General features: G+C 50.1%; 1 protein-coding gene across 3 annotated transcripts in view; it reads right to left on the bottom strand.

Moving 5' to 3' along the window:
- The window catches only part of Hhat (hedgehog acyltransferase), a 247,720-nt gene that overhangs the window by 189,489 nt on the left and 45,998 nt on the right, over nt 1-12,233 (bottom strand). For all 3 annotated transcript variants that reach the window (XM_087906017.1, XM_087906016.1, XM_087906018.1), the window contains 3 exons: nt 10,343-10,537; nt 9,188-9,397; nt 1,550-1,718 (listed from right to left, as the gene is read on the bottom strand). In XM_087906017.1, coding sequence (XP_087762143.1) covers nt 1,550-1,718; nt 9,188-9,397; nt 10,343-10,537 — 574 coding nt within the window. The remainder of the gene's footprint in view (nt 1-1,549; nt 1,719-9,187; nt 9,398-10,342; nt 10,538-12,233) is intronic.

The following is a 12,233-nucleotide window of genomic DNA, read 5'->3' as shown; positions in this document are numbered from 1 at the left end:
CCACCACGAGACCCACCTTCAGTCCTGTCCTGTAATAGGGATCCGCCATGATTGGTCCTATCCTGTAACAGGGATCCACCACAATCGACCAATCTTCCGCCCTATCCTGTTTGGCTCATTGTATCATTAACAGTTAATTCTGTTAAAACTTGACAGTTTTAGGGACTTCCAGCTACAAATGTGTAGGCAAGAGGAGCCTGAAACAAGGAAACTAACTCCCTGGCTCCATCAGCACATGGTGAGCACATACCGAACCATCACACAGCTTCACAGATGTGTGCAGTTGGGACACGTGGATAAAAACAATTCTTAAGGATCCCCCATTCCAAAGAAAATATTGTTGGGATCTGTGCAAACATCCCCTGAGGTTTTAAATCTACTCAGAAAGAACAGGCTATTACTAAAGCAACTCAGTGGTTTCTGGGTCCTGTGAGGCTCCTGTTTCAGAGACATTCTGACAAAGCACATGTGACAAGAACAATAGAGATTCCGACAAATCTATAAATCACCCAGCATATAAGAAGACAGGCTTACACACTTGCCTTCAGCAGCTCAATCTGTCTGGAGTATCACATGCACACACACACACACACACACACACACACACACACACGCATGCACACACGGAGGCACAGAGGCACACATGCACAGGTGTGTATGCAAACACATACATGCACACTCCTGCAGGCCACAGATGAATGCGGGAGTCCCCAAAAGGAAGAGAGCAGGACAAGTGAGAAGACAAGTGGAGATCAGGGCAGAACATGTGTCCTCTGTTGCTGGGGGCAGAGGAATAAAGGACAATGGTTTTCTCACAGACAAATCCTATAATTAGAGACTGTGTCCTGGGGGAAATAAGACCTCCACTCCACCTTGATACAGGACAAAGATGCAAGCAAGTAAGAGACCAGCAGAGAAATGTACTTGTACACACCACATACACATACATACATCATCACCTGTATCTACAGGACATGTGCACATCACATGCACACACATACACCATCAACTGTATCTACAGGACACATCTATGAGGCCTGCCATTTCCCTGAACCCTCAAAATAGCTCTGCAAAGGCAAGCCTTGTTTTTTGGAGGAAGGTGCTTGGATAGGTATAAGCACCACTGAGGGCTGCCCACCCTTTGCTAGGAGAGCTGGGATCCAAGCCCTTACCTACACAACTCAGAAGCTCACAGGAAAAGGGAGGAACGCAGCCTGACTGGGTCTCAGAGCACCAGCCCACAGAACAGCCCCCTGCACCAGCCAGCAGCTCTGCTCTCTCCTGCTCCGTGAGATGCTGCCTCTGGTAAAGATGTCATTCCTGCCATACTCAGTTAGTCCCAGCCCAAGGAGTCACTCATCCTTGACTCCCAGTTCACATGGCGCAGCCCTCTTTCCATCAACTACACCAAACAGCTCGCACATGTAAAACCTTGGCCACAAGAGGAATAAGGTTAAAAAATTAAGCAGGTTGGCTCTGAGCCACTGCACCCCAAACACCCACAGGACAGCATCTCACTGGTCCTGCTGATGGCAGGTCCCACAGTTACCTAAGGTCCAGCAGGAAGCGCTCTCCAGGAGGGGGCTGCTGTAGAGGGCATGCATGAACATGAGGTGGACCATCAGTTCAGCCAGCCACCACCAGCAGAGCAGGCGGCCCAGGCCCTTGGCTAGAATGCAAAGGCTCTGCTTCGGAGAGCTGAGCTCTGGCTGCTGCATCTAAAGAGGGGACAACAGAGAAGGCAGCATTAGATTGTGCTCGGTCCCAAGCCCTGCAGAATGTCGCTCCTGTGATCTTATTAGTGGGGTTTGTGCAAATCACCATTGTCGTTTCTACTGATAGGGTACGGAAGTCTGTTTGCCTTAACGACACCCGATTTTCCTGGGTAAGAAAATTACATCCCAGTAGGGAAATGACCCCAGAACAAGAAGAGGTGTGCCAACATGGTACCCTACAGCCAAGAACAATGCCAAATTCTGCATCCTTCTACCCCAGCCTTGACCTGAGGCAGCCAGGCTGGGCCAGGATTTCAGGTACTCTGCCCCTTGAAACTGCTTCTCTTTGGTCCTGGTCACCCTGAGCTCAGGCTGAGGCAACACTAGATGGCACAGAGTGTGAGTGACATGGAAGAATTCAGGATGTCTGTCAGTCTACCTTCAAAAAACAGGCAGAGTAAATACCCAGAGGAGACAAGTGTCTGCTCAGCAGTAGCAGAGTAATAGACCGGATTCTAGCATCGGCCACACAGCTGCATGACTGTGCTAAGTTACCCAACCCCCCGGGTCTTGATTTCCTCAAAGTAAAGTGAAAATGGTGGCGGCAGTGGTGGTGAGATGTGAGTACTAAGTCCAGCACCCACACATTTGAAGTCTGAGTACTAAGTCCCAGCACCCACACACTTAAAGTATTAGCAGCATCACTAGCAGCGATGTGGCCTCTGGGTGCAGCTGTGTCCTCTTTCCTCGAGGATCCCAGAACGAGGGCAGAGGTACCACAGCAGTGCCCCACATCGAATGGGAGGTGGGTGTCTCCATTGTCTACGACAGGAACACAAAACAGCCTGAATGTTCATCATCCGACCTGAGCACTTCAGAACTTGGGGTTCTGAAGAGTCCCAGATTCCATAGCACCCCAACAGCCCAGACTCCATAACACCCGAACAGTCCAGACTCTCTTCAAAAGACAAAAGACATTGGAATTTTGCATCATTTCAGACTTTCCCATTAAAGTTGATATGTGGGTAAAGATGGCAAAAAAAAAAAAAGCCTTCTCCACGGTAATCTAGCCGTGCAGTAACCTCGCTGTGGGGTCACCTCTCTGTGGGGTCACCTCTATGAGGGGTCACCTCACTGTGGGGTCACCTCTCTGTAAGGGTCTCCTCACTGTGGGGTCCCTCTCTGTGGGGTCACCTCACTGTGGGGTCACCTCGCTGTGGGGTCACCCTGCTATGGGGTCACCTCTCTGTGGGGTCACCTCGCTGTGGGGTCACCTCGCTGTGGGGTCACCTCTCTGTGGCATTGTCTCCCTACACAGGTCAGGGAAGCCACTATGAATCCACAGCAAGACAGCTGAGAAAACATGAGGAGGCACCATGTTCCCTCCAGGTGGAGACGGGCCTTGCGTGGCCACCCTGTGGCTGGTGCACTGAAGCAAGTCGTCTGGAGGATAGTGATGGCAGCCGACAGCAATGCTCACCCAGCTGAACCCTAACAGGTGCTGAGCACACGGCCTGCAGCCCAGGTCCCCAGAAGCACAGCCTGCATCTGGGGTGCCACACCTTGCTGGTATACAGGCCTGACCTGGGGAGCAGAGACAACGGATGGACAATAGCAGAAAATTCACCCTCCCGGCTTGCCTCTCAGTAAAAGGCCAATCTGGAGGTCCTCCTAGGTGCCCCCAAGCCACAGGCAGTGCACACAGACACACATATATGTGCACACACATGCTCACACATATACATACACATGCATGTGCACACACATGTACATGTGCACACACGTACACACGCGCGCGCACACACACGAGTAGTCATTTGCCTTTCTGGAAGGTTAGGCATCCTGATGGTCCACTCACACTTCGACATAATGGGGTCTCTTTTATTCGAAGTCGTTTGTCCCTCGTCTCGCAGCAGGAGAGATGGGCTGCTGCACAGCGCCCACCCTCACAGCTGCACGGAAGGCCTTCCATTCGAGGTATTTCCAACCGAGGGGACTGTCAACCTTGAGATCACTGGGAACTGCCATGGTGGGAATTTCAAGCTCAGACTCCACTGGAAAACACGCATTAACTCGTCTGCCAATTGTATTTTAAAACGCATTACAATTTAAAAACCTCATTTCATGCAAATTGCACAAAAGGGAATGTCGTCTTTCTCCTTCAAAGATACTCTGAAGACTGAAGATGACAGTTGTCAGAGATGAAAGGTTCCTGTCCTCTGCGTGGGAGTCATGCATGTGCCTGCGAGCAACCGAGGCCCTTCCTAGGGCCAGCGACGTTGTCAGTCCCTCTGCAGGATCCAGGGACACATGGACCTAATCTGTGTCCCTTCAGAGCTGGGCGGCTCCTCTGTGTCGTCCAAGTCCCTCACCTACGCCCTATGGAAAGCTTACTCAGGCCCAGCATTGGTGTCCACAACCCAGCCACCCACAGGAAGGCCGGCAAGGTACACTGCCCCCTCCCAGGAAGTCCAGTACACTGGCACACACTGCCGCCACAAACCAGTGCTTGGTCTAGACAGCTGGAGCCCTGGACCCTCTTAGCTCCTGCCACACCAAGTCAGCATGACAAGGCTGTGTCTTTTTTCTTTTTTTCAAGCAATATCTCAAAATCCACTATGTAGCCAAGTGGCCTTGAACAAACTCTGTGTGTGTGTGTGTGTGTGTGTGTGTGTGTGTGACCCATGAAGTCACAAACACCCACTGTCTTCCTCTATCACTGTTGACCGTATTGTTTAGAGTCAGAGTCTCTCACCGCCCCCTGGAGCTGCTATTTGGGCTACACCGCTCCAGCAAGCACCCAAGACTCACTGCCTTCCCCCAGCACTGGGTTGCAGAGGTCCTCTGGCATGCCCAGCTTCTGTGTGCTGTGGGCATTCAGACCCAAGATCCAACTGCACACAGCAAGCATGTTAACTGCTAAACTATCTCCCAGCCCTTGAGTTTCAACATCTGATCATCTTGTCTCAACCTCCCAGGCTGGGTTCCAGGACCTCATGAATGCTAAGTAAGCACCCTAACAACTAAGTTCTCACACCAGTCACGATGCTCCTGGCTTTCCTCCATTCACCGAGCCTGCCTTTCACGTGTCTGTCCTTACTGCGTCCACCCAGCCTGCCTTCCACGAGCCCATCTTTGCCTCCACCTTCTCTGTTTACAGTGGTAGCAAACGTCTCTCAGAGTTTGGAGATTACATGCATGAGAAGCTGTGGAGCTGACTTTATCTTTTCTCTATGGTCAGGTCATTCAGGGGGTCTCCAGACCTAGAAGTCCGACTCTCCACAGCACCTGAGACACTAACACCTGTCTCTGCCCCGCCCCTGCCAGTCACTCTCAGCCAGGCCCACCCTGCTGTGACTATCTGGTCCCTCCAATAGCCCAGCACCATGGCTTCTCCAGAGGCCAGGGATGGCCACTGCTCAGACTCCTCTGCCTATCGGGCTGGACACAGGGAAAAGGGGCTCTGAAGTAACCTAAACATCCCCTGAACTTGCCACACGTTTTTGACCAATCATAATCCAACAGCAGCGAGTGTGATAGCATACCAGCTTCAAGCCTCATTGCCTCCTGGGACCACGCGCTCCCCACAGCAACCCTGGCTCTGCCAACCTTCCCATCCCACAGGGAAGGTAGCTGAGGCACAAATGAGGTAGCTCACCGAAACAGAACAGGGATTTGAACCTGGAGCTGGCCTCCATACCAAGGACCCCTTTGGTAAGAAAAGTCCCAGGATGCACCACTCAGACTGCCTGTCACCCTATCCAATCCCCACTGCAGAGCCCCCCTGCTCAAGGGAGACTCTGAGGCCCCAGTCAGCAGGCCACCCTGCTTTGCCCAGGCCCTGCTGGATCTGCCTCACAGCAGTTCAGGATCTTAACTCCCCAGAAGTACAGCAGCAAAGTAGCTGAAGCCCGGCTTCCTGACACTCCACAGGCCAGAAAGGGCCTTCCGGATAAGGCTAGGTAGAAGGTAAAGTTTTTGGTTATTGAATTATTTCACATGCTTTAGAGTATGGAGAACACCTCTTCCACGCTTCCCTCATTTGCATACGTAAATGTATGTGCTAAAAGTTGAAGTAACATAATCTGCAGAGGTGTTCCTCTCTTTTAATACTTGGGGTTTCAGAATCCCACACAGGCTTGCCCCTTCTGGGTTCATTTCCACGTGGGACACTGCTGCCCCCTGGTGGTCAAGTCTCCTCCTGCGCATTCACACAGCACTGAGTTCTTCCATTGTGGTTCACCCTCCTCTCTTCCCAGTCCCTCCCTCTTAGATTACCTCATCGCAAAAGAGGAGCGCACCCACAGGCTCTCTCAGCATGTGCAGAAATCACATGACTTTTTGTTCTTTGTGTGTAGAATGTGTGTGATGTGTGTGTGTATGTTTCTGTGAGTACATGCCATGGCACACATGTAGAGGTCAGAAGACCTTGCCTTCCACTTTGAGACTAGGTCTCTTGTTCACTTATGTGTGCACCGGTCCAGCTGGCCCACAGACTACAGACTTCCAGGGAGTCCACCAGATCCTGGCATTAGGTGTGCACTGCATGTCTGGCTTTATGTGGGCTCAGGGAATCTGAACTCAGGTCTCACCTTTGCAAAGCAAGTGCTCTGCCCACTGAGTCACTTCCCCCAGACCCTGTCTGGCTTTTTATTCAGTGTTTATTCTGTCCTGTGGATTACTGAGCATTTTATTTTTCTGGGATGGCTTTAACAAATACAGTCAGAGCATAGAGAAAGGTTTGGTTTCCCTTTCCAAAGTCCGTACTCTCAGCAACTGGAACATGTCAGAAAGAAATAAGTAAGATCCAAGTAGAACCTGAGCCCCTCTGGGGTGAGCCCTCCGTTCTCCTCCCAAACCGAACCTTTACAGGTGAGCCCACCCATCCTCCCCAGACTGGGCCCCTACAGGGTAAGCCCACCCATTCTTCACCTCCCCCCAGACTGAGCACCTACGGGTGAGCCTACCCATATCCCCAGACTGAGCCCCTACAGGGTGAACCCACCCACCCTCCCCAGACTGAGCCTCTACAGGGTGAGCCTACCCATCCTCCCCAGACTGAGCCCCTACAGGGTGAGCCCACCCATCCTCCCCAGACTGAGCCCCTATAGAATGAGCCCACCCATCCTCCCCAGACTGAGTCCCTACAGAATAAGCCCACCCATCTTCCCCAGACTGGTGCTCAAGGGAATGACAGTCCTTAGCTAATGGTTTGGGTGAACCACAGCCTTAAAGTCTGCTCCTGGGGACCAGGCATGGGGCCTGACTACACCCTCGCATTGTCGCTGTTGGACCCTAAAAGCTGCAGTTGGAAAGTAAGACCTGCAAAGAATGGCTTTGCACCCCGAGGAAGTGCAGCTCCCACTGGGCAAAGCTCCCGGTGCATATGACGCAGTTGGGGAGAGTCTCTTTCCTCTGAGTGGCTTTAGTCTACTTCCCCAAGAATTACTGTCCATCCCAGGGGAGGGATGGGGCCGAGGTTTAGTTCAAAAGTTATTGGCTGGAAAATTGGGAAGAAGCCAAGTTCACGGTGTCAAGGAAACTGCAAGAGGCAAGATGCGGAAGGTCCGAGTCTGCCAATCCTGGGCCAGCACTGCCTCCAGCCCACTCCTCAGACAAACTCAGGACAGCAGTTCCCAGCCTCCTCCAAGCACAAGAGTCAGGGCACCTGGCAAGTCACAACAGTGAGCCCCAACCCTGGTCAGTCATAGGCCTGGGGTAGGGCCTGAGAACTCACATCTCAAGTCCCTGATGGTGCTGATGCTACAGACCAGGGACCACACTCTGAGGTCAGCTGCTCTCACTAGCCCACCTGTCATTTACACAGTAATCTAAAGCACAATCTAAAACATACATGTGTGTGCTGTATGTGAGTGTACGCATGCGTGTGCTGCACGAATGAAGGCAGTGTGTTGTGTGTGTGCTGTATGTGTGCATGCACAGGTACGCTGTACATATATGCAGGCATGTGTGTATACACATGTATGTTATATGTGGGTATAGGCATGCATTGTGTGTACACATGTGCATCCATGTGCTGTGTACACATCCATGTGTACATGGATGTGCTGTGTGTACCTGTGTGTTGTACATGTGTTATATGCATGTGTTGTGTATGCATGTATGTTTATATGTGTCTGTACTATTTTCTTCTTCAAGATGGCTGTGCTTTGGTGGAAGCCATTCCCCTTGGGAACCATTGTTTTAGGTACTAACACATGGATTAAACTCCCTTGCATATGTCCCAGGAGATTAGCTGGGGGATGTGCTCAGATCCATAGCACACCTAAATGGGGAGATGCATGTGGCACCAATAAGCACAGCCAACACCCCAAGTCTTAGCCTTCAGCAGAGTTACTAACACAGAGAAGCCCTCTTAGCACTGACGGTAATAAAATCAAAATATTGATCAACTCTGAAACTGCTGAAGGTAGCCCATGTCTTGTTGAATACTCAGCCATGGCTTCATTCTTTGTGTAAATTAAATAATCTATCTCATTAGTAAGCAGATTTGCTCTAGTCTTAAATAAATGGTGAAACTGTATTATACAAAATAATTGTTTTATAGTAAACACCATTAGGATCTGTTATCAGTCAAAGCTTGATATACCTACACACCCAGGTTCGAGGAAAACTTACTCTGGCAAGACAGGCTTACAGAAGCATCTTTAGGGTCATTTCAGACGTTGTTGTAAAATTCATTTAATTATTTGCTAGGAAATCTCATCATCAAATCAAACAGCAACTTTTAAAATCTAACACTGAGCTGGTGAGGTGGCTCCGTGGGTAGAGACACTGCTCACAGCTTCACACACTGAGTTCAGTGCCTAGATCCTCCAGGTGACAGGGAGAACCGACTTCCTACAGCTGTCCTGACTTCCACACGCATGCTGTAGCATGTGTGTGCCTGCATGCCTGCGCACAAACACACACACAGGGAAGGAAGGAAGGAAGGAAGGAAGGAAGGAAGGAAGGAAGGAAGAAAGGAAGGAAGGCAGGAAGAGTTAAAGTCAAACATTCTAACGCAATCCGATCCAAAGACACTAACTCAATACTAGTATCTCGAGGGATGATGTAGGAAGACATTAAAGTCTTTGTTTTCTATTAATAACCATTCTGTTTCTTTAAAAACCTGCAACTCATAATGCAGGGTAGCCTGGACTCTGAGTGAGGTGTTCTAGGAAGTATGGCATAGGAGGATGTCACATTTTAAACTGGCCCTAAACACACTCCTGCCGTTTTCTACCCCACATTCATGATAACACAAGAAAGGTGACCACCGCCAGAAACACCACCAACTCATTACCCATTAGACTTTGAATGATTTTTGGTTGTACATTCAGAAGCCTTTCACCGTTCCCAAACCCTCCATGAATCCCACACTCAGTAAGTAACCCCATTTGGGGTGAGAATTCACAGTCTAAGAGGGAGAGACCTACATAGAACTTGTCAGATCCCCCAGAGGACTCTACCTGTTTGAAGAACTCCAGGAAGTTGAGGATGGGTCCGTTGTGGAAGACAGGATAATAAAAGACGTAGGCCAGCAGCCACAGGAAGGAAGAGGAGGCCCGCTGGGCAGGCTGCCGGCACAGCTCCAGGCTGAAGCTGGTGTAGAACAGGCAGCGAACAGTCAGTGTGAACTGCAGCAGGTAGTATTCACTGTCTGTCTCGTACCACTGCCTCTGCAAAGGCAACAAGGGGGGGGGGACAGTCGGTGAGAGAGCGGGGGGGGGGGACAGTCGGTGAGAGAGTGGCCAGCCTGGCCTGACACAGGAGCCAGCCGGGGAATACTGACGATGGCTTCCCCTGCGACAGAAGCAGAAAGAGCTGAGTACAGAGCAGTATCAAGAAGTCCCACCAGCAACCAAAGCAAGCCATGAGAGCTGCAGCGTAGCTGGTTGTAGAAAATGTGCCCTGCATATCTGGGACCCTGGGTCCAACCCTTGGCACCAAAAGAAACACATTATGGCCATATATACAAGGTTCGGAGCCAGGACCGAGTTTTAACTTGGTCCCTAAGGGACTCGGCAGGCTGTAGGCAGAACTAACCATTCAACAGTCATACAGACTGCCTCCAGACTGCCTCCTGCCCAATGTCTGCCTCCACCAAACACACAGCTGACAAAAAATTGTGTCTGTCAAGATGCCACCCCAAGGCATAGTTCAAGGCTTGGTCTGTGACCTGGAGGCAAAACACTCTGCATTCACTTTCTATACAAAGTGCTTCTGTGATTAGCTGTACGAGTGGATAGTTAATAAGCCTATCCTATCAACTGAGAATAAAAACACTTGCTGACTGTTTTGGGTCCACTGTGGATGCTGTGTGTCACAAGGAAGCAGAGTAGAAGACCACAGAGCACTCAGCAGGCAGGTTTAAGAATATTGAGAGGGGAGGAGCCTGTTTATACCCCTCTGGTCCCATGACATTTGTCACCCTCCCTTAACATCCACACTGGGAGAAAAGGTGACTACGGACAATCTCATAGACATAGAACCCATGATCACAGATGAGTTTGTGCAATAACCCGGAATGGCCACTAGGCGGAGCCCCATGGAGAAGCTACTATTCTGTGAACTGTGACACCCTCCCCTGCCCTGTGGTAAGGTGTGCAGGCGGGGACACCTACCTTAACCTCGTCCACACTTTGCAGTCTCAGGGTGGAGAGCAGGAGGAGAGAACACAGCCAGGACAGGAGCATTGACCGGAACTGGGCCACGCAGAAGGCGATGGTGGTGTGGAGAAAGACCATGGCCACGCCTGGGGTCCCCAGCACACACCAACAAGCCCACATTCCATAGACCATGATAATCCAGGGTCTGTGCTATAGAAGGGAGGTCCAAAGAGAACACAGGAGGTGAGTTTGTGAGTGTGGCTAGGAACACATTGTGCGGATGAGGGCAAGCCCTGGTGACCGGGAACCAAACCCTGTTCTCCCTGTCTGCCAGGTCTCCTGCCCTCAGAGCCTCCTGGACTAGATCCCACAACAGGGAGATGCTCGGCTGACTTTTGAGCAGACAGAGGAAGGAACCCCCAGCCGGGAAGGTCACATTCCCACATCCTGCAGACAATTAGTCCTTCAGAAGCCAAAATGAGAATGAAAGTCATGTACATTTCCTGGGAACCTTAAAAAAAAAATGGGATTTTTTTACACCAAGATGTTCTGATGTCTTAGACTTAAAATCAATTATTAAATTACATCTTTTTGGAGCATCCAACGGTGTGGGTTTTACTGAGGGCTCCTGTGGATGCAATCCAAGGCAAAAACAGTGAACTTACTTGAGGATCATGAGGCTTTTTTTCCAATTTCTTTTCATAACTCAATTTTGCATTCCTTGAGTGTGAACTTTTGAGATGACAGTGTGGCCCAGATGAAGCCAACAGGTGGGACACCCTTAGCATGCTACTCACAGTTAAATTTATGTCACAGGAAAAATTTCACCTTCTCAACTTTTTGTGATGTCAAGATCTTTACCTGATTGACATGTTAGTCCCATTTTAAAAGACTCTGAATACTATTATTCTGTTTAATTAGCAAGTAACTTAGTTGTTCGACTGATTAACCAAACAGTGGATTAATATATGTTTGCTGCCGCGAAGCCTCTTCCTGTGTCCAGGTGCTAAATCCTTATTTTAAGACAGCACTATGTCTGGAAAGATGGCCCGGAGGCCATCTGTGCAATAACTGTGCAAGCAGGAGGACCTGAGTTCAAATCCCCAGCACCCACGCAGGCCACTCATGCTGGCACGCCTCTGTAGCCCCAGCGTCCTGTCGAGAGGTGAGAGACAGAGGCGGGAGAATCCCTAGGTGCTCAGAGGCCAGTCAGCCTGAAGCGCACAGCGGTGAGGTGGAACCCGAGGTCCAACACTGAAGGTCATCCTCTAACTTCTCCACCTCCCTAGTGATGCTGCCCTCATACACACAGACACACATACATCAGAGATATACACACATACAAAGATTAGTGAGTCCTTAAACTGCAATAAAGAGCCAGCAAGATGGCTCAGTGAACAAAACTGCCTGTCACCAATGTTGCGCGTCTTGTGGGTTCCATCCCCACGTGAAAGTGGAAGGGGAGAAGCCACTCTACAAAGCTGTCCCCTGATCACACACGCCCATACACACAGCATAAACATACACAAGAAAAAGACCGCAATGTAGAAATGAGCGTGACTCAGCAGGAGGGAGCTTGCCTGGCATGTACCAGGCCTTTGGTGTGATCCTTAGCTCTACCAAATACAAAGAAAAGAAAAAAGGAGTAAGTTTCTATCCACTTTATTTTATGTGTATAAGTGGTTTTTTACCTTCATGTATGTATGCATACCACATGTGTGTAGTGTTCCCAGGAGATGGAGTTACAGATGGTTGTGAGCTACCACTGAGAACTGAACCTGGGTCCTCTTTACCACCGAGCCACTTCTCCAGCCCCAAGGCTTTAATATTAAATGGCAGTGTGTCGGCATAGCTTAATGTCTAACGCTTCACGTCACCTGTATGATCTTCAGCAAGTTGCATAAGC

The sequence above is a fragment of the Myodes glareolus genome, chromosome 5, assembly GCF_982192425.1.
Source record: "Myodes glareolus chromosome 5, mMyoGla1.1, whole genome shotgun sequence".
Lineage (NCBI taxonomy): Eukaryota > Metazoa > Chordata > Mammalia > Rodentia > Cricetidae > Myodes > Myodes glareolus.
Note: the sequence above shows the minus strand (reverse complement) of the source record. Positions and strands in the feature narration are given on the sequence as shown.